This window comes from Cyrtonyx montezumae, unplaced genomic scaffold, assembly GCF_038088225.1.
Source record: "Cyrtonyx montezumae isolate F1298 unplaced genomic scaffold, pur_monq_1.0 scaffold_18, whole genome shotgun sequence".
NCBI classification, from domain to species: domain Eukaryota; kingdom Metazoa; phylum Chordata; class Aves; order Galliformes; family Odontophoridae; genus Cyrtonyx; species Cyrtonyx montezumae.
The window spans coordinates 1571320-1592379 of NW_027071914.1; the positions used below are offsets into that span (position 1 = coordinate 1571320).

Consider the following 21060-nt stretch of genomic DNA (forward strand, 5'->3'; position numbering starts at 1 on the left):
TCACCGCAGATGAGAGGAAGGAGCGGAGCGCTGCAGCCAGCCCCGCCCGCTGCGGCCCGGCTCGCTCGCTCTATCGCTGTGTCGGCTGCGAGCGGCCCCGCGGAGCTGAGGCGCGGCGGAGGGGCTGCGGGAGCGCTCGGCAGCGGCCGAGAGGAGAGACGGAGCCGGAGAAGAAGGCGAGACGGAAGCGGGAGCAGAATCGGGAGGCGGAAAGGCGTGCGTGAGGTGCCGGCGATTGGTGCCGTGCGGGAGATGTGCGCGGCGAGAGAAGGGCGCTGGGGCCGGAGGCGGCGGGCACTGCTGCTGTGCTGCGTGTTGGTGGCGGCGTGGGAAGCGGCGTGGGGGCAGCTGCGCTACTCGGTGCCCGAGGAGCTGCCCAAGGGCTCGTTCGTGGGCGACGTGGCCAAGGACCTGGCGCTGGAGCTGGCGGCGCTGCGCGCCCGCGGCGCCCGAGTTGTGTCCCAAGGCAGGACGCAGTACTTCGCTCTGCATGCCAACAGCGGACACTTGGTGACGGCCGAGAGGATAGACAGGGAGCAGCTGTGCCGGATGCTGGAGAAATGCGTGCTGCGCTGCGAACTGATCGTGGAGGGAGAGATGAAGGTGTATGCAATAGAAGTGGAAATCATGGATATTAACGACAATGCACCCAGCTTCAAAAAAGTCATAGTGCAGGAAGAAATGAGCGAGACGACAGCCGTAGGATCTCGATTTCCCCTCGCCGAAGCTCAAGACCCAGACGTGGGTTCAAATTCCCTGCAGAGCTATGCGCTGAGTGGCGACGAGCACTTCTCGCTGTCCGTGCAGGCGGGAGCCGACGGCGAGAAGCGTCCCGAGCTGGTGCTGACCAAGGCGCTGGACCGGGAGGAGGCGGCGTTTCACGAGCTGCTGCTGAGGGCGAGCGACGGCGGCGAGCCGGCTCGGACGGGCACGGCGCGCATCCGCGTGGCTGTGTTGGACGCCAACGACAACGCGCCCGCCTTCAGCCAGGCGGTGTATACCGTGCGAGTGCCCGAGTACGTGCCCGTGGGCTTCACGCTGCTCTGCGTCAACGCCACCGACCCCGACGACGGAATAAATGGCGAAATTAAATATTATTTAAAGAAAGGCACGGACACAGCATTGGAAATATTTGACCTTAATCCCGGTACGGGAGAAATCAGGCTGGTAAGGAACTTGGACTACGAGGAATGGAACTCTTACGAACTGGAGTTACAAGCGCGAGACGGCGGTGGCCTTTCTGACACAGCGAAAGTGTCGATCTCGGTGACGGACGTGAACGACAACGCGCCCGAGATTTCGGTGCGGTCGGCGCTGAGCGAGATCTCGGAGGACGCGGCGCCGGGGACGGTGGTGGCCCTGGTGCACGTGCAGGACCGCGACTCGGGCGGCAACGGGGAGGTGCGGTGCAGCCTCGGCGAGGGCGTCCCGTTCCGGCTGGAGCGGGCGCTGGACGACTACTACAGCGTGGTGACGGCGCGGGAGCTGGACCGCGAGCAGGCGTCGGAGTACAACGTGACGGTGCGGGCGGCGGACGGCGGGTCGCCGGCGCTGCGGAGCAGCGCGGTGCTGGCGCTGCGGGTGCTGGACGTGAACGACAACGCGCCGGTGTTCGCGGAGGCGCGCTACAGCGCCCGGCTGCCCGAGAACAACGCCGAGGGCGCGCTGGTGCTGACGGTGCGCGCGTCGGACGCGGACTGGGGGCAGAACGCGCGCGTGCGCTACCGGCTGCGGGAGGGGCGGCTGCGGGGCGCGCCGCTCTCGTCCTACGTGTCGGTGCAGGCGGAGACGGGCGCGCTGTACGCGCTGCGCTCCTTCGACTACGAGGAGGTGCGCGAGCTGGAGCTGTGGGTGCGGGCGGAGGACGGCGGCGCGCCGCCGCTCAGCAGCAACGTGTCGGTGCGCCTGCTGATCGCGGACGAGAACGACAACGCGCCGCAGGTGCTGTACCCGCCGGCGCCGGGCGCGGGCGCGGGCGCGGGCGCCGTCTCGGGCTGGGCGGGCGTGGAGCTGGCGCCGCGCTCGGCCGAGCCCGGCGCGCTGGTGGCCAAGGTGGTGGCGGTGGACGCGGACGCGGGGCAGAACGCGTGGCTGTCGTACGAGCTGGCCAAGGCGACGGAGCCGGGGCTGTTCCGCGTGGGGCTGCACAGCGGCGAGGTGCGCACGGCGCGCTCGCCAATGGCCCGCGACGCGGCCCGCCACAGCCTGGTGGTGCTGGTCAAGGACCGCGGCCGGCCGGCGCTGTCGGCCACGGCCACGCTGACGGTGGTGCTGGCCGAGAGCGTGGCCGAGCTGCTCTCGGAGCTGGGCAGCGCCGCGGCGCCGGCCGAGCCCGCCGGCAGCCTGACGCGCTGGCTGGTGCTGGCCGTGGCGGCCGTGTCCTGCCTCTTCCTCGCCTTCCTGCTGCTGCTGCTGGCGCTGCGCCTCCGCCGCTGGCGCCGCTCGCGGCTGCCGCCGCCGCCCAGCGGAACCTTGCGCGGCGTCCCGGCCTCGCACTTCGTGGGCATCGACGGCGTCCGCGCCTTCCTGCGCTCCTACTCTCACGACGTCTCGCTCACCGCCGACTCGCGCAAGAGCCAGCTGCGCTGCGCGCCCGGCAGCTGCTGCGACACGCTCCCGGCCCGCCCGCCGCCCGACGAGCCCACGCCGCTGCGCGGGGAACACGCTGCCGCCCAGCGCGCCGCTGACACCGACGCCCTCACGGTGAGTTGTCGAACCGAGACGGATTCCACATCTCGGTTCCCTCACTCCCCTCCATCTCTCGCTCGGGGCTTTGGCTCTCTTTCGCAGCACTTTTCTCCCCTCACTCTTCTTCCAGAATTCTTTTGCTCACATGGATGTTGGCAGTACAAGCTTTCTTCCCATTTCGCTATATTTTGCAGGGATTTGCACTTGACGTTCCAAGTTTGCACTGTGTTTTGCTACTGATATCCCCAGTTTGCCTTCAGCTTGTTCAGTTGTTTGTAGAATGCCTTTTTATAATTAGGTTTTCTGTATCAGTACATCTCAAGCTGCTGGCACTGTGTTTGAAGAATGGGCTTTATGATTTCATGAGTGTAAAGGCAAAGGGACCATCAGAAATAAGCAGATGTTGCAGTAGGTTTAAAGAAATGAATACTCACTGATCCGCAAAGTTCTAGGCTTGAAGAGAAAAAAACTTCGGAGTAGGGATCTCCAGTAAGCGGTCCTTCCTCATTTGCAGCAGGCCCTTAAAGTGGTCTAGGCGCGGACTGGAGCGACTCCTTCCGGTCGCACGGGTGAATGCCGTCACCTCTGTTCCCACGATTGACCGGGTCTTTCCTTCAGGTGCTCCGTCACTGGTTCAGGCCGTCACTCAGTAGTCCGCATACCGATGAGTAATTACTCATCTTTTGACTATTTCAATTTGCCTGTGATCACAATCAAACACAATCTTCACAGTTGGAACTGTGTATCAATTGCTTTGGAATGATTTGTGTGAATGGCTTGTGAGGAAAGTAGGGAATGTATTTTGCTGTTTCTTGGTCTTTTATCTATGTCCTGATAACAATCGACCCTGGCTTATCTTTGCTTACTCTTTCTATAGCAACTGCAACGTTCGGGTTTTATCACTTTTATGTCTAGTTTCATTATGTTTGGGCAGATCCAAGAGTGTTGTCACTGCAGTGACAATGTTGCTCACCACTTACATATATTCAACATTTTTGCCTTGTTTCCTTTCAAATTCTAAAGGAAGAACCCATTATAGCTGATAACCCTTTCAAGACTGGAAAATCATTTATAGATGAGCTACGGGGGAGCCGTTTCCATTCGTGCCTTGAATATTTAATGCTGTCAACGTGAAGAATTCTGTATTCTTAGATTTCTGTAAAATGTCATTAAAAAAAGTTGTTGACTGTGATTACAATAGTCCCAAATGCTGCTACTGTTGATCGTTGAAGTGAAAGCTATGAATACTGAGAGAAGAGGGTAAGAGTCTAGTGTCAAGCCTGTGAAATAGGTGATAAGCGTGGTTTAGAGAAGGTACAGTTTAATTTCATACCTGGTGCTCAGATTGGTGCTCTTTCCAAAGAAGTCCTCATTTCATTGTCATTAGAGGCAGTGACAGATCACTGGAATTGAATATCTCACCCTAATTGTTTGTGGGAAAACCTATTATTTTACCTGGAATGGCATACAACCCCCACGTGAAACCTCTCCAGTGTGCATGTAGCAAACACATGATATGGAAGCTGCAACTGTTCTGTTGTATCCAAAATTGAATGTTTTACAATTCAGTCTTCCTACAGAATGGTGTTTGACATCTGATGGTTGATGAGTTGGAGAGCAGTTTCATTGTTAAAGAGCAGTACAAATACTGACTTATTACATTGCCTTTTCCTTTTGTCCTTGTCCAAGTTACTCAGTTTATAATTTCCACGTTCAGAGCATATTCTTTATCCTTCTCTGCTCCCTTCCACAGCAGTGATTTCATTCACTCTTTGGATAGGAAGAATTAAGAATAGAATTGTCGTTTCACAAAGTTGGTCTAGTTGAAACGGTTGTTGCAAGTCTCACTTTTGGTTATCTTGCTGTCAGCTTGTGTGAAATCTGAGCAATAGGATGCTGTACTTACGGCACTGATACAGTGCACATTGATATGAGCCACTTTTTCTTTCCCATTTGAAGTAAAAGTAGGATATTGTTATCAGCATTACTCTAGGAGTTATCGACTTCCTTTCTTATTCCCTAATGATTTTCAACCTGAAAGAATGACATCTGTTGTGACAGGGCAGATATGAAAGAGTACCGCTTGCTTCTGTTGTACCTGTATAGGCAATAGGTGTTCTTGTTCTTTCTGGTTCTACTTTGTTTGGAATTTTTAATTGATGAATGCATTTGTTTGGTTCATTTCTATTTTTTCCTTTGTATTGTCCATAAGTGCCTATTTGTGTGACTTTAATGTGATCATAGAATGCTAGAAACAGAGTGGTTTGGGTTGGAAGGGACCTTTGAGATCATCTGGTTCCAATCCCCCTGCTGTAGGCAGGGACAACTCCCTCTAGATTAGGTTGCTGAAAGCCCATCCAGACTGGCCATGAGTGCTTCCAGGGTGGGAACATCTACATCCTCACCGGGCAGCCTGTTCCAGTGTCTCACCTCCCTCACCATAAAGAATTTCTTCCTAAAATCTGTCTAGTCTAAACCTACTGTCTTGCAGGTATAAAGTCCTTTATAAACCCCTTACTGCAACCTGCCCTTATAAGAAGACTCTTTCCAGCTTTCCTGTAGGTCTGCCAGGTACTTGAAGGCCACTATGAGATCCCACTGGAGCCATCTCTTGTACATCTGAAGAGACCCAGCTCTCTCAGCCTGTCCTAGTTGGGGAGGTGCTCCAGCCCTCTGCTCATCTTCATGGCCCTCCTCTGGACCTGATCAAACAGCTCCATGTCCTTCTTCTGTTGCGGAAGCCAAGACTTGATGTACTACTGCTGGTGGGATCTCACAGAGACAGAGTAGAGAGGCAGAATCACGTTCCTCGTCCTGCTGGTCACACTTCTCTTGGTGCAACCCAGGATACATTTGGCCTTTGGTGATGCTTGCGCACATTGCTTGCTTGTGTTGAATCTTTCATCATCAGTCCCCGAGGAATGCTGCTCATCACTGGCCTCCATTTTCACACTGAGCTGTTGACTGCAGCTCTGAGTGCAACCATCCAGCCAATTCCTTATTCAGTGGGGGACTGATTCATTCGCTTCATGAGGTTTCATGTTGTTGATATTTATGTTTTCTAGGACTGATGCTGGGTATTCCTTGTGGTTGATAGCCCTCAAATTGGAGAAGATTTTTGCAGTTGTACAACTTGGCGGTGTACTGTTCATACATAGCTTCAATAGTTTTAGATGCCAAAATTTTATGTATTTATCAGTGTAGTTCTGGCAGGGCAGTGGCTCAGTCTCTTACCAGGTGCCTGTGCCATTTACGTTACAATCCCATTGTCCCTGTCCATGTAAGCAAAGAAAAGAAAGGTTTTGGCCAAAATTTCTTTATGTAGCATCATTCTTCATTATTAGAATGTTTTTTAATTCTCATGGATAACCTCATTTATCCTTTCCAATGTCCTTGTAACCTTGTGATATAGAGTTTCTTCAATGTCATCGTTACGTTCTCATGACTTTGTTTTCTTGAAGGATTTTTTTCCCATTTCTGGACAGTATTTTTTCACTTGGAAGTGGTGGGATCCAGACTTAATGTTTTTGCTGTTTAGTCTTCCTGTAGGAAGAGGATTGCCATCTCGTTATTGACATGTTGGAGAGCGATTTCAAGTGTTGTACTGCGGGAAATCCTTCCTTTCTTCCTTTGACAAGATCTCAATCACCCCAAGATAGGTATTTCTGTTTGAGGAGATAGGAATCTGGAGGTGAAATAGTATGAGGTACCATTTCTCAAAAAATTTAACGTCCAAAAGTCCCGTGAGAAGAGGCTTAATTCTATGGTTCCATTTTTCATGCGTGCTTCCAATAGTGAGTTGGTTTTGACAGATTCCTGAAATTTTGTGATCTTTCCACATTCAGACCTCATCTTGATATGCTTGTCGTTTAGTGTGAGATGGTCTTAAAATGGAACATTACTTAGCCCATGTATATTTCCCATCTAAACTTTTCACCGCCTTTCTGCTTGAAGATCTGTTTAAGGCAGGCCATGATGTGGGTTGATACAGTGGAGAAATGGATGGGTAACTGGTGCTTTGATACTGTTTGCTATCAACAAATATTAAAGGGAATGGTAGAAAGTGTATATGACAATGACTTGGGGATGCTGTAGGTGAAGAGGTCATGCAGGAAGGAGGACCGTTTGAATGCTCAATTTTCAAGTGTGGAGAAATCTATTCTAGTATACAAATGCTGGGGTGCATGCTTGATATGGGTTCACCACTAGAATATCATGTTGAATAATATTTGCTGTGATGGAAGTGTGATGTCTAACGAGGGATCGTGATGTGCTTCCCATCAGTTGTTTTCACTGTCTTGCCTTCTTTGTTATCAAGATGAAACCATGTCTCAGATGAGGAGGACTTGAATATACAAAAGTTTTCTTGACATGTCAGTGGATGGAATGCTCTCACCCGTGGCTGATGGATGGGTAAAATTTGAATGATGTCCTTAGAGCAGCTCAAGACTGTGAGTGCAGAGCAAGGGTGGTGAGTGGCTGGACTTGAATGTGGACAGCAGGTGGGTCAGCAGTGATACTGCGTGGACAATGGATTGATTTCATAGTTGGTGCCAAGACCTGCAGCATCTCTGCACATTTTTATCTCCTTTTCACTGTTTTGAATGGTAGCAGTAGTCTTCTGATGATAATGGATGTTCACAATTACTGTGCATATAGAGTGATGATGCACACCTGTAGCATAGTATACTTCTTGTGTGAAACCCCATTAATCCATCTATAAGAAGCTATCATGTGACAGAATTTCTCCTCAGCTCTGTTTCCTTTGTTCCCAGGGTGTTGTTACGGTTTGTATATCCAACTTCTGGGTAGGGATTTTGCACTTGAAAATGGCAGGGTTGCGTTCCAAGATTTCCTTCCTCCCTTGGCAAGGTCCCAACCACCTGAAGTCAGCAATTTCTGTTAATCAAGAATGAAGCAGAATCCCTCAAAGTTTACTGAAGTAGTTGGGAAAGATTCCTGTGGTCACACTTCAACATTTGAAGTTTCATATTCATCAGAGGTGAGCAGGGCCCATAGCTAGTTACTCTGTGATAACTGGTGACTATTCCTGAAGATGTCATGTACATTGCAGTCCAGAGAATGACAATGGGGCTGTACTTGCAACTTAGGTCCACAGTGACTTCCTCGTGCTTTGTGGAAGGACTCTGTGCCTGCAGAGAAGGCTGTGACATCAAACTCATGTAATTATTTTGTAATGCTTCCTTTCCTACTTGTGGATCTGTACCCGCTCCTAGAATTTTATCCATGTAGAAAGGCTTTGTTGTTATTTGTTTATTTTCCAGTTTATTTTGTTTTGTATCTGTTGCTCATGTAAACCACTAGCTGGGCATTTCAAGAGTGTTACATGTGTTTTGGAGTACTGGAGATGTGTAGATACTTAGTGTTCTCTTCCATTTTCATTACTGTGCTGTGGATATAAGCCTGGAAGAACTGGAAGAGATAAGACTTGTAGTAATGAGGGAGTGGTTTCCATCCAGAGCTTGAACATTGACAGCTGTCAAGGCTCAGTCTTTAATATATTTCTCCATCAGTTAAATGTCAGTGAATGGAATGTGCCTGCAGTGAGAGAGATACCATTAGTGTGTGGATGCTTTCCACGACACTGACAATATCTGATTGTGGAGTATGGAGATGAAAACTCGACTTAGAGAATATATAACTACTGTGTTAAGATGTCTATGGTTGGGCAGAGTTATGCTTTCATCCCTGGTGCCAAGGCCTGCAATTTCTGCTGTGATCCCGGTATCCCTGTCCTTGGAGGCAGTGATGCTTCCCCAAGAATCTTGTATTTGGAAGTATTTGGCAAAAGCTGCAGGAGGAAACAGAGCTGAGGTGTGGAAGAATGCATCAAGAGGGACTGATATTTAAGAAGCCAAAGGGAAAGAAGGGCAGAAGAGTGATGTGGTCACTGACGTCCCCTGCTAATGCAAAACTAGAGCAGCAACTGATCCAAGTGGGTGATCTCATTGTACAACTTCATGAAGACCTGCATGCCTATCTACTGTAGGTTGCTGGTGCCTTCATACTAAACTAAGTGTTGTTAGTTTCTGGTGTGTGAGTCAATATGTTGTTGGAAGTAATGTAGGTGATATGAGATCAAGACAAAGGTATTCAATTGTTCCAGTCACCAAGGCTGCAGTGATAGCAGAGGAAAACAATCATTCAAGGCTGTCCAGAGGTGAAGGAATGGCAGTAATTATTTCTCTGTCACATCCATGCTGGTGCTTTTTTCCTTGCTTCGTTCATTATTTCATTGGGCACGCAGCAGACATGACATGCAATCTGACTTTCTTGTTCAGAAAGAAGTCTGACCTGTGACATATTTTCCACCAAGATAAAAGAAGTCTCCAGTGCAGCTGTTACCTGTGAAATATCTTAACTATTGTATGAGGGGAGCTGCTCAGCGGAGACAGTCCAGAATGGAATTCTCCATGGCAGGGGTTTGATGTGTGATGTGGGGAGCTACTGGCTTATTGATGCATCCTGACACAGGGGAATATGATTTTGGAAGTAGGCTTCATACAGTGTGTGAGAGGGAAGTTCCATTTGTTGAATTGTGTGGAGACAGAAGCGGTTCTGTGTAGAATGTCAATATGAAGAAAACAATGTGAAGTTAATACTGAATGCAGTATTTCATCAAGAGTTCTCCTTCAAGAGGCAGCAAAGCTCTCACTCAAGGAAAACTGCAAGAAACATGGTACAGAGTGTGCTTCTGCAGTACATATTAGCAGGTGGAACTAAAATGGATTGTAATTTACAAAGGACATTATTGTCAATTCATTTTCTCACGTGTTGGAAATAGCACAAACACAGCAGTATTGTCTCTGGTTCTTACTGCTCTGAAGAAAAGAAAGCATGAACATTCATATTCCAAGAAGCGGAGAAATGGAAACTGAATGCAGATCAACATCATTTGTTTCACTTCTCTGGAGAAAGGTTTTAGTGTGAGTGCACAGCCTTCTCAGACCGCCCAGGGAAGCTGCTGGTTAATTGGAGCACACAGGTAGAACAGAATATCTGGTTTGGGATCTTGTCTGCCAGTTCTACTTGGAGATATGCACGAAGTTCTGTTATCCAAAAGAAACAGACCCCAGGAAAAGCCATCATGACGGACATCAACGTTGAAATGAAACGACCAAGTTTTAAGGGAATATAGGATATTAGCTACAGTACGGAGAACACAGAAGAAAATGTAGTTCAGGAAGGAAGGAGAAGGTCCACAGAAGCACACTACTATCTCTCTGATCACGAACACGGTTAATAGCAGAAAGGATCCTGTCGTCAGCAGGAAGAAGACAAAGGTAGCTAAAATCTAAATACTTACAGTGAAACCAAATTGCTGAGAGAGTGCATCGTGCGGCGGTTGTGCGGTCCCGGCGGTTCCCGCGGCAGAGGCAGCGGCGGCGCTCGGTGGAGCCGTGCGTGCAGTGCCGGGCGGCGGCTGCGGGCGCCGCTGTTCACCGCGAAGGAGAGGAAGGAGCGGAGCGCTGCAGCCAGCCCCGCCCGCTGCGGCCCGGCTCGCTCGCTCGCTCTGTCGCTGTGTCGGCGTCCGGAAGGGCTGCGAGCGGACCCGCGGTGCTGCGGCGAGGCGGAGGGGTGGCGGGAGAGCTCGGCGGCGGCCGAGAGGAGAGAGAGAGCCGGAGAAGAAGGCGAGACGGAAGCGGGAGCAGAATCGGGAGGCGGAGCGGCGCCGGAGCGGCGAGCGTGAGGTGCCGGCGGTTGGTGCCGTGCGGGAGATGTGCGCGGCGAGAGAAGGGCGCTGGGGCCGGAGGCGGCGGGCGCTGCTGCTGTGCTGCGTGTTGGTGGCGGCGTGGGAGGCGGCGTGGGGGCAGCTGCGCTACTCGGTGCCCGAGGAGCTGCCCAAGGGCTCGTTCGTGGGCGACGTGGCCAAGGACCTGGCGCTGGAGCTGGCGGCGCTGCGCGCCCGCGGCGCCCGAGTTGTGTCCCAAGGCAGGACGCAGTACTTCGCTCTGAAGGCCAACAGCGGACACTTGGTGACGGCCGACAGGATAGACAGGGAGCAGCTTTGCCGGCTGCTGGAGAAATGCGTGCTGCGCTGCGAGCTGATCGTGGAGGGAGAGATGAAGGTGTATGCAATAGAAGTGGAAATCACGGACATCAACGATAACGCTCCAACCTTTAAGGAAATTCAGCTGGACGAGAAAATCAGTGAGATAACAGCACCGGGGTCACGATTTCCTCTGACTAAAGCTCAAGACCCGGACGTGGGTTCGAATTCCCTGCAGAGCTACGCGCTGAGCGGCGACGAGCACTTCTCGCTGTCCGTGCAGGCGGGTGCCGACGGCGAGAAGCGTCCCGAGCTGGTGCTGACCAAGGCGCTGGACCGGGAGGAGGCGGCGTTTCACGAGCTGCTGCTGACGGCGAGCGACGGCGGCGAGCCGGCGCGGACGGGCACGGCGCGCATCCGCGTGGTTGTGCTGGACGCCAACGACAACGCGCCCGCCTTCAGCCAATCGGTGTATACCGTGCGAGTGCCCGAAGACGTGCCCGTGGGCTCCACGCTGCTCAGCGTCACCGCCACCGACCCCGACGACGGAATCTACGGCGAGGTGACATACTCGCTTAAGGTCGCAACAGAAATTGCTTTAGAAGTGTTTCACCTTGAGCTCGAAACTGGTGCGATCAAGCTTGTGAAGAACCTGGATTTCGAGGAAGGAGAGTTGTACGAGCTTGAAGTGCAGACAAGGGATGGCGGTGGCCTTTCTGACACAGCGAAAGTGTCAATCTCGGTGACGGACGTGAACGACAACGCGCCCGAGATTTCGGTGCGGTCGGCGCTGAGCGAGATCTCGGAGGACGCGGCGCCGGGGACGGTGGTGGCCCTGGTGCACGTGCAGGACCGCGACTCGGGCGGCAACGGGGAGGTGCGGTGCAGCCTCGGCGAGGGCGTCCCGTTCCGGCTGGAGCGGGCGCTGGACGACTACTACAGCGTGGTGACGGCGCGGGAGCTGGACCGCGAGCAGGCGTCGGAGTACAACGTGACGGTGCGGGCGGCGGACGGCGGGTCGCCGGCGCTGCGGAGCAGCGCGGTGCTGGCGCTGCGGGTGCTGGACGTGAACGACAACGCGCCGGTGTTCGCGGAGGCGCGCTACAGCGCCCGGCTGCCCGAGAACAACGCCGAGGGCGCGCTGGTGCTGACGGTGCGCGCGTCGGACGCGGACTGGGGGCAGAACGCGCGCGTGCGCTACCGGCTGCGGGAGGGGCGGCTGCGGGGCGCGCCGCTCTCGTCCTACGTGTCGGTGCAGGCGGAGACGGGCGCGCTGTACGCGCTGCGCTCCTTCGACTACGAGGAGGTGCGCGAGCTGGAGCTGTGGGTGCGGGCGGAGGACGGCGGCGCGCCGCCGCTCAGCAGCAACGTGTCGGTGCGGCTGCTGATCGCGGACGAGAACGACAACGCGCCGCAGGTGCTGTACCCGCCGGCGCCGGGCTCGGGCGCGGGCGCGGGCGCGGGCGCGGTCTCGGGCTGGGCGGGCGTGGAGCTGGCGCCGCGCTCGGCCGAGCCCGGCGCGCTGGTGGCCAAGGTGGTGGCGGTGGACGCGGACGCGGGGCAGAACGCGTGGCTGTCGTACGAGCTGGCCAAGGCGACGGAGCCGGGGCTGTTCCGCGTGGGGCTGCACAGCGGCGAGGTGCGCACGGCGCGCTCGCCAATGGCCCGCGACGCGGCCCGCCACAGCCTGGTGGTGCTGGTCAAGGACCGCGGCCGGCCGGCGCTGTCGGCCACGGCCACGCTGACGGTGGTGCTGGCCGAGAGCGTGGCCGAGCTGCTCTCGGAGCTGGGCAGCGCCGCGGCGCCGGCCGAGCCCGCCGGCAGCCTGACGCGCTGGCTGGTGCTGGCCGTGGCGGCCGTGTCCTGCCTCTTCCTCGCCTTCCTGCTGCTGCTGCTGGCGCTGCGCCTCCGCCGCTGGCGCCGCTCGCGGCTGCCGCCGCCGCCCAGCGGAACCTTGCGCGGCGTCCCGGCCTCGCACTTCGTGGGCATCGACGGCGTCCGCGCCTTCCTGCGCTCCTACTCGCACGACGTCTCGCTCACCGCCGACTCGCGCAAGAGCCAGCTGCGCTGCGCGCCCGGCAGCTGCTGCGACACGCTCCCGGCCCGCCCGCCGCCCGACGAGCCCGCGCCGCTGCGCGGGGAACACGCTGCCACCCAGCGCGCCGCCGACACCGACGCCCTCACGGTGAGTGCTCCGTCTGCGGCCGATCCCATCTCCCAGCTCCCTTCTTCCCTGTCCGCGTCTTGTCCGCGGCGTTGGCTCTCCTTTGCAGTATGTTTCCTTTTGTTACTCTTCTTACGGTGTCTTTTGCTTTGGAGGCTGTTGGAAGTACAAGTCTCCTTTCACTATATTCTGCAGGGGTTTGCTCTTGACGACCGTAAGTTGCAGTCTTTTCCTCCTTATTTCTTCAATATGCCTTCATCGTGTTCCATTCTTTGTAGAATGTCTTTTTATAATTAGGTCTTTTGTATCAATACACCTAACGGTGTATTGTGCTTGATTAATTCGTTGAGTATAAAGGGTAAGGGACTATCAAAAATAAGCAGATGTTAGAGTAAGTTTAAAGAAATGAATACGAAGTCTGAAGATGGGAGCTCCAGGAAGAGATCCTTCCTTTTTGGCTGTTAGCATTTAAATAAGGTTTACGAGGGGTCTGAAGCGTCCCCTTCCGGTTGCAAGCATGAATTGCTGTCACCCGTGTTCCCATTGCTGACCGCGTCTTTCCTTCAGGTGCTCAGTCATTGGTTCAGGCCGTGAATCAGCAATGCCCATACAGATGAGTGGTTCATTTTTTTACTATTTCGATTCACCTGTCATCACAATTAAACACCGTCTTTACAAAAGTTAGTCTTTATCGATTGCTTTGGAATGATTTATGTGAATGTCTTGTGAGGAAAGTAGGGAATGTGTTTTGCTGTTTAATATTCTTCTATTTCCTTAGGACCTGGTAACAATACATCTCCTCATGTCTTTGCATACACTTTCCATAGTAACTGCCACGTTAGGGATTTATCATTTTAATTTCTAGTTTCATTATGGTTGGGCAGGTCTATGAGAGATGTCTCTGCAGTGACAATGCTGCTCACCACTTGCGTAGATTCAACATTTTTGGCTTGTTTCCTTTCAAATTCTAAAGGCAGAACTCAGTGTGGTTGATAACCTTTTCAAGACTGGAACATCATTTGTAAATGTGCAATGGGGGAGATGTTTCCATACATCTTGAATATTTAAAGCTGTCAATAGGAAGAATTCTGTATTGTTCGATTTCTGTAAAAGATCATCGAAAGAAACGTTGTTGCTTCTGAACAAGGTTATGTCTAATGGTTCTAATGTTGAACGTTCAAGTGAATTCTGTGAATGTTGAGAGAAGATTGTTAATGTTCATTCTTTATTTGCACGCAGGTATAGCTTGGGGCTTTAGCTCTTAACCAGTGTCTCGTTTCGCCTCTCCGCTCTTCTTCCACGGTCCTTTTAAACTCTGGCTATTGCCAGCGAAAACGTTATCATATTCTTAAGTCCATCAGACGTTTACTCCTGACCTCCTTAATTTTTCCTCCTGATATTCGCAGTGTGGCTTGAGCTTGTTTCGTTCTCAGACTGTAGAATTCCTTTTTATTTTTTAAGTATTCTGTGTCAGTATACAATTCTTATTGCTAGCGATGTGCTTGATCAATGTGCTTGATGAATCAAATGAGCAAATCCGCCTGTGGAAGTATCAGTTTCCCTGTTATCGCAATCAAACACCATCTTTACAGTTGGTAGTGATTTCCAATTCCTTTGGGATACTGTGTGTGAATGTCTTGTGAGGAAAGCAGGAAATGTGTCTTGCTGTTTTTCCATCTTCTATCTATGTCCTGATGATCTGGGGTTATCTTTGCTAATACTTTCTGTGGCATCTACCATGACAGAGTTTACCACTTTAATGTCTAGTTTCATTATGGTTGAGCAGTTCCAAGAGTGATGTCTCTGCAGTGACAATGCTATTTGCTACTTTGGTAGGTTTAACATTTTAGCCTTGTTTCTTTTCGATTCCGAAGACAGACTTCACTGTTGTTGATAACCCTCTCAAGTCTGGAGTATTGTTTATAAATGTGCCATGAGGGAGCTGTTTCCACACATGCTTTGAGTGTTTAAAGCTGTCAATAGGAAGAATTTAATCATCTCTACCTTGATTTCAGCAAGGCATTTGATACTGTCTCCTATGGCATCCTTATAACAAAGCTAAGAAATTGTGGGATAGATGAGTGGACAGTGAAGTGGGCTGAGAACTGGCTGGCAGAGCACAGAGGGTTGTCATTGGCCCTGCAGAGTCTGGTTGGAGACCTCTAACCAGCGGTGTCCCCCAGGTGTCCGTGCTGGGTCCAGTCTTGTTCAACATCTACATCAATGACCTTGATGAGGGGATAGTGGCCACCCTCAGCAAGTTTGCTGATGATTTTGAATTGAAGTTTTATCATTATTCAGTTGAAGCTGATGATTTTATGTTGGGAGGATTGGCTGACATGCCTGAAAGCTGTGCTGCCATTCAGCAAGACCTGGATAGGCTGGAGAGTTAGGCAGTAAGAAACCGGATGAGGTTTAACAAAAGCAATTTTAGTGTGTTGCACCTAGGGAAGAATAATTACATGCACCAGTACAAGCTGGGGGATGACCTGCTGGAGAGTCGCTCTGCAGAGAGGGACCTGGGTGTCTTGGTGGATGACAGGTTGACCATGAGCCAGCAGTGTGCCCTCATGGTTAATAAGGACAATGGCATTCTGGGATGCATTAAAAAGAGCATGGCCAGCAGGTCAAGGGAGGTGATCAACTCTTCCCCTCAACTCTGCTCTGGTGAGGCCTCATCTGGAGTACTGTGTCCAGTTCTATGCTCCCCAGTACAAAAAAAAATACAGGGATCTCTTGGAAAGTGTCCAGTGGAGGGCCACAAAGATGGTGAAGGGGCTGGAGGATCTCCCCTGTGAAGAAAGGCGGAGTGAACTGGGTCTCTTTAGCCTTGCGAAAAGAAGACTGAGAGGGGACCTGATCCAGGTTTAGAAATATCTGAGATGTGGAGGACAAAGTGGCGAGGCCAGAATCTTTTCAGCAGTGTGAGGAGACAGGACAAGGGGAAATGGCCAGAAACTGCAGCACAGAAGGTTCCACACGAATGTGTGCAAGAACTGCTTTACGGTGAGGGTGACGGAGCACTGGCACAGGCTTCCCAAGGAGCTTGTGGAGTCTCTTTCTCTGGAGATATTCAAGACCCACCTGGACTCCTACCTGTGTGACCTGGTGTAGGGAACAGCTTTGGCAGGGGGTTGGATTCGATGACCTCTACAGGTCCCTTCCAACCCCTACAATTCTGTGATTCTGTGATTCTTATGTCTGTGTAAAATGTCACTGAATTAAACGTTATTGTTCATGATCAAGGTAGTACCAAATGCTGTTACTGTTGTTCTTGTTGGTATTGAGCCTAGGAAACTGGGTGTCAGTGTGATTTTGAGAAGATTATGATTCGATTTGATAACCTGCTGCTAACATCTGTGCTGTTTACACTACAATACTAATTTCCCTATCATTAGCAGTAGTGATATGCCCCTGGAAATGATGATTTCACTCAAATTGCTTGCGGAAAAAATCATCATAGCTGGAATGGCATGTAATCCCAGTGTGAAAACTCATTTATCCATCTCTAGTTTCCTGTATCCCTGTGATGTATGTTTCTTTCATTCTGATTTTCATGTGTTTAGGCCTGTACTTTGAGGATGGTTGTGGCTTGTGTTTTCCCTTTCTGCCAATTGTAATGCTATAAGGGGACAGAATGTACCATGTTACTAGTGGAGTGTGGAAGTCTTTTTCCACAGCAAATGAGAAGGAGAACAAATGCAGCAGCTACTGACACAGAAAAGAAGGAAGGGAGCTGCCTACCTCTAGAAGGCCTCAGGTAAGCAGGGATCTCCAGCAAGAGATGCCCTTGCCTCCAAGTGCTTAACCTTAAATGGGAATGGGTGGATCATGCTTTCATGGCTTGTAGTTACTTAGGTACATTGCATGTATCTGAGCTTCCCTGAGTTGACCCTGCCTTCCCACGGGTTCATTCTGTGACTTAGTGTTTCTGCTACACCAGTGCTCCTACATTGGGAAATACAAGTCTTGTATTACAGGAAATAATTCCTTCCTTTGACATGGTCTTAGTCAGCTCAAGACAAAGTTTTCTTCTCGAGGAAAAAGGACGCAGAAGTTTGAAGTGAATATGTAATAGTTTCTCAGAAGCGTTATCTTCCAAACTAGGACCAGGAGAAGAGACATAAACATAGGGTTTCTTTATTTCTGTGAGCTTCCAACAAATAGCTTGCTTGTACTGCCACCATACATTCTGCATTGTTGACATGGCTGGAGAACTTCCCAATAGCACAGGTGCTGATTGTGTCGGGTGTGATGATCTTCAAACAGAAGGTTAATGATCATATATATAATTTCTGTTTCTCATTTAAACTCGTCACAGTGTCTCTGCGTGGTGATATGTTGAGGGAATGAATGTCCTTGCATCCACCCTGACGTGGTCTTTGTAAGCATAGTAGAGAAACGGGCTGGGCTACAGGTCCTTTGAAGCTGTTTGTTATCAACAGATACTGAAGACAATCATAGCAGTATGATTTGGGAATGGCTTGGGGATGCTACATGAGAAGAACCTGTGGAGGAATGAGTACTGTTTGCTTATTGGCCTCACAGGAATGGAGGAGACTTGGCTGGAAAGTAATTGTGATGGTAAGAGGCACTTTGTGGGTTCATCACTTTACCTTGATGTTTACAACAACTTGCAAAGATGGAAGAATGAGATTGGAGGAGTGGTGGATAATTGTTTCCCTTGTCAGTTATGGTTTTGTTTGTTTAAAAAATTTAAACAGTGTGGAAGAGAGTGTGGAAGAGAGCCCTCCACAGTGTGGAAGAGAGCTCTCCACAGACTGGAAGACGTGACTTGAATGTTTACAGCAGTTGAAAGAAGGACATGGACATGCCTAAGTTTCTTTAAACTGCCACCAAAAGACACGCTCTTGCTAGAAGGCAAAGTACTGATTTATGTTGGATGCATCCACGTTGCAAGAAAATGTTGTGAGTGCAGAGCAAGGATGGTGAATGGCTGGATTTGAATGTGTACAGAAGGTTGGGCAGCAATGTTCTCTTATGGACAATGGTTTGATTTCATAGTGGGTGCCAATACTTACAGTATGTATGCACCATTTTTTCACAGTATCTACATCTTCCATGGTAACGGTAGTCCACTGATAACAATATTTGTCTCTGTACATAGTATGATAATGTCTATTACTAATGGCTTATATATTTTGTGTGACTCCTCTAATACATCATGATGTTTCATCTAGATGTAGATTATTTTCATAGCTGTAATTCTGAGTTTAGGCCTTCTTCCCAGTTCTGTGTTCCACATTTCCCATTTTCTGGACAGAGTATATGCATTTGGAAATAGTATGGCTATATTGCAGAAACTCTTGACCTCCCTTGAGCAAAGCTCAACAAAACAATTAAGATGGAATGTTTTGTGTGACAAAGCTAAGAATGATCCCTCAAGTTTTGGGTTGTTACAATTAGCATAGTATAGTTGGGTTGAGTTTGGTCATGATGATTTTGATGGTCTTCTCCAACCTGAGCAACTCTATGATTCTGTGATTCTATGGTTTCCTGAAATGATTTGAAAAAGTTCCTGTATTAATATATCTTCATTTAAAGTTTCATATTCATAGGAGATGAGCAGTAGAGCTGGGAACTTTATGAGAAGTGCTGAATTTTTCCTAAATTAAATCCTTAGGTGTGTTTTTCAGGGGAATAGAGTTGAGCCTTACCTACAGCTGAATAACTCATTGGATTTCAGATGTTGTGGGATTGAATTTAAATATTCACAGAAAAGATGATTATTCCTTCTTGAAGAGGTTTTCAGCCATGTTTCTCTTTGAATGCTTCCACATTCTGCTTGACTGATTATAGCTGTTCCTACCCCATAGTCCATATATGTAAGTTGAATTTGAAGAGGAAGACAAAATAGTATAGGGTTTTTTTTCTTTTATATTTTATTATCTGCTCATGAGCCTTGCTCTTGGAAGCCACTAGCTGGGTATTTCAGGAGAGTCATGGTGTGGAATGGAAAGACATGCTGATAAAAGTTGGTTCTCTTTCTTTTTTTATATCTCTGCTCTAGACATAAACCTTAAAAGATTGGAAGGTTCATCAGAATTATGGAAATGAAGGATTCGTTTCTATACTTTGATTGCTTAGAGTTGACAAGGCTAGGACTAGGATATATTTCTCTTTCAAAACAGTGTCAGTGAATGAAATACTCTTTGTATTGTCTTACATAACAATAACAATGTGGATACTGTCCACAATGCTGACAAAGTCTGAGATTTCAGAGTGCAGTGTGTGAGTGCTTGGATTAGAATGTGGGAAATTGTTGGGTTAAGAATGTTTAGTCGGTCCACTTGAAAGCAAACATTTTCATCTAGTTTTGCTGTAACATCTGGTGCCTAGGTGTGCACCATTTCTGCTGTGGTCTTGGCTTCTTCATGACATTGTTGAAGGGAAAGAAGACCTGAAGAGCTGGGTGGGGGAAGATGACCCCTGAAAACACTGATGTAGGGCCATACCAGATTCCAAATAGTGCTGTCATATTACACCTGCACATACACCTGGATGCACATCTCTGATGGGACAAAACTTCCTTCACACCAAGTTCCATGGTGTATTCTGTTCTGTGAGTATGTATCTGGTCAGAATTATAAGTGAAATGAAAGGAAGGCCAGAGTTTTCAACTGTTCCAGTCTCAAAATGTGCAAACATAGAAGAAGGATCAGATGAGTGCACACTGCCCAGACAAAGAATGGAAGAAATGATTTCTCTTTCACTTTTGTGTAGGTGCTGACTTGTACATGTCTTGGTTTTCTAAAGGCCTGAGATAATTATTCTTGCAACATAGGTGTGGAGTTCAGAGGCAGTATAAGAGCATCGTCTGCCCTTGAATCAGGAAGTGTATTTGTCTGTGCCATGTGTTGATGGCAAGTGTTGTGTGAAGGTTAGTGCCTATTTCACTAAGCCCCTTTCCTTCAAGTCATGGCAATTCTGAGTGACAATCTTGTTTGTTTCGAGCCTTCAATCAGCAACAGAGGATGCAAAATCGTGACACACGAAGATGCCTCTTGAATTGTATTGACTTCCAAGTGCTCTGAGAGACTGCTTTTTAAGCCAATCCTGAGTCAATTCAACTACACACTGCAGTCATGTCCCTCACAAGGACCAGGTGTTTCTTTATATTTGGAATCAGAAGTATTTGAAATGACTGAGATACTGCTTATCAGGAAGGAGTTTTGGAGAACATAAACATTCAACTCACTGATGAAGATGCAGCTTTGATTTTCAGTGACAGAAAGTGTTCTGGAAAGCAAGTTTTGAAAGCAGACTTGTGTAAATGCACCACAGTTGTTCCACTCACATGGGCCAGCTGGAGATTTTTCTTCATATTTAGAGTCAGAAAAAACGAAATGGCTGAACTGCTGTGCACAACACAGCCAAGTTCTTCAACCCACTGATGCTTTCAAGAGTGAGCAGAAGGTCGTCTTAAGCACAGCATACACCCACGAGCTCTCATAGCGTTGTGGAATGCTGGCTACACTGGAACGTGGTGCAGATCAGGTTGCAGTGCTTGTGGCATACAGACCCCAGCTCTTACGGGCTGTCCTCAGTACTTGGTGAAATAGAGGTGCAGGGCAAAGGTCTCAGAGTGCTCATGGAACTGTGGACTCCTCAGCCATCCTGCCAAGGAGAAAATACGTGGACTGTGAATTCGACTCCCAAATAGACTGGAAAGAACGCATAGGGTGGGTTCCATTTTGATGAATAAAGGAGTCAGAGAGATGGTTTTGAAATGGAAACAACAGCTATCATGGATAAACATGGCATTCAGCTGAAAAAAGAAAAAAAAAAAGAAAAAACCAACAACACTCCAGGTATACTACAAGAAAATCTGTGCACTCAGACAGACTGTTGTGCGGCCCCGGCGGTTCCCGCGGCAGAGGCAGCGGCGGCGCTCGGTGGAGCCGTGCGTGCAGTGCCGGGCGGCGGCTGCGGGCGCCGCTGTTCACCGCAGATGAGAGGAAGGAGCGGAGCGCTGCAGCCAGCCCCGCCCGCTGCGGCCCGGCTCGCTCGCTCTATCGCTGTGTCGGCTGCGAGCGGCCCCGCGGAGCTGAGGCGCGGCGGAGGGGCTGCGGGAGCGCTCGGCAGCGGCCGAGAGGAGAGACGGAGCCGGAGAAGAAGGCGAGACGGAAGCGGGAGCAGAATCGGGAGGCGGAAAGGCGTGCGTGAGGTGCCGGCG

General features: G+C 50.1%; 2 protein-coding genes across 3 annotated transcripts in view; both read left to right on the forward strand.

Moving 5' to 3' along the window:
* Positions 1-21060, forward strand: part of LOC136047376 (protocadherin gamma-C5-like) — a 118955-nt gene that overhangs the window by 10391 nt on the left and 87504 nt on the right. The window contains exon 1 of one of the 2 annotated variants that reach the window (XM_065734422.1): positions 10356-12884. The exons of the other annotated variant lie outside the window; for it this stretch is intronic. Within the exon in view, the coding sequence (XP_065590494.1) occupies positions 10428-12884 (2457 nt within the window). The 5' untranslated portion in view covers positions 10356-10427. Of the gene's footprint in view, positions 1-10355; positions 12885-21060 lie in introns of those variants that run through there. 2 annotated transcript variants of the gene reach the window in all.
* On the forward strand, positions 253-5163 carry LOC136047723 (protocadherin gamma-A2-like). Its single transcript, XM_065735018.1, has 2 exons — positions 253-2703; positions 5041-5163. Exons 1-2 carry the CDS (start codon positions 253-255, stop codon positions 5161-5163), a joined length of 2574 nt encoding a protein of 857 aa, XP_065591090.1.

Excerpts from the sequence above, each read along its gene's own strand:
- LOC136047723 (XM_065735018.1), top strand. The coding sequence starts at position 253 with ATGTGCGCGGCGAGAGAAGGGCGCTGGGGCCGGAGGCGGCGGGCACTG. Across the intron at positions 2,704-5,040 it reads CTGACACCGACGCCCTCACG|CCCATCCAGACTGGCCATGA; the intron begins GTGAGTTGTCGA and ends GGTTGCTGAAAG.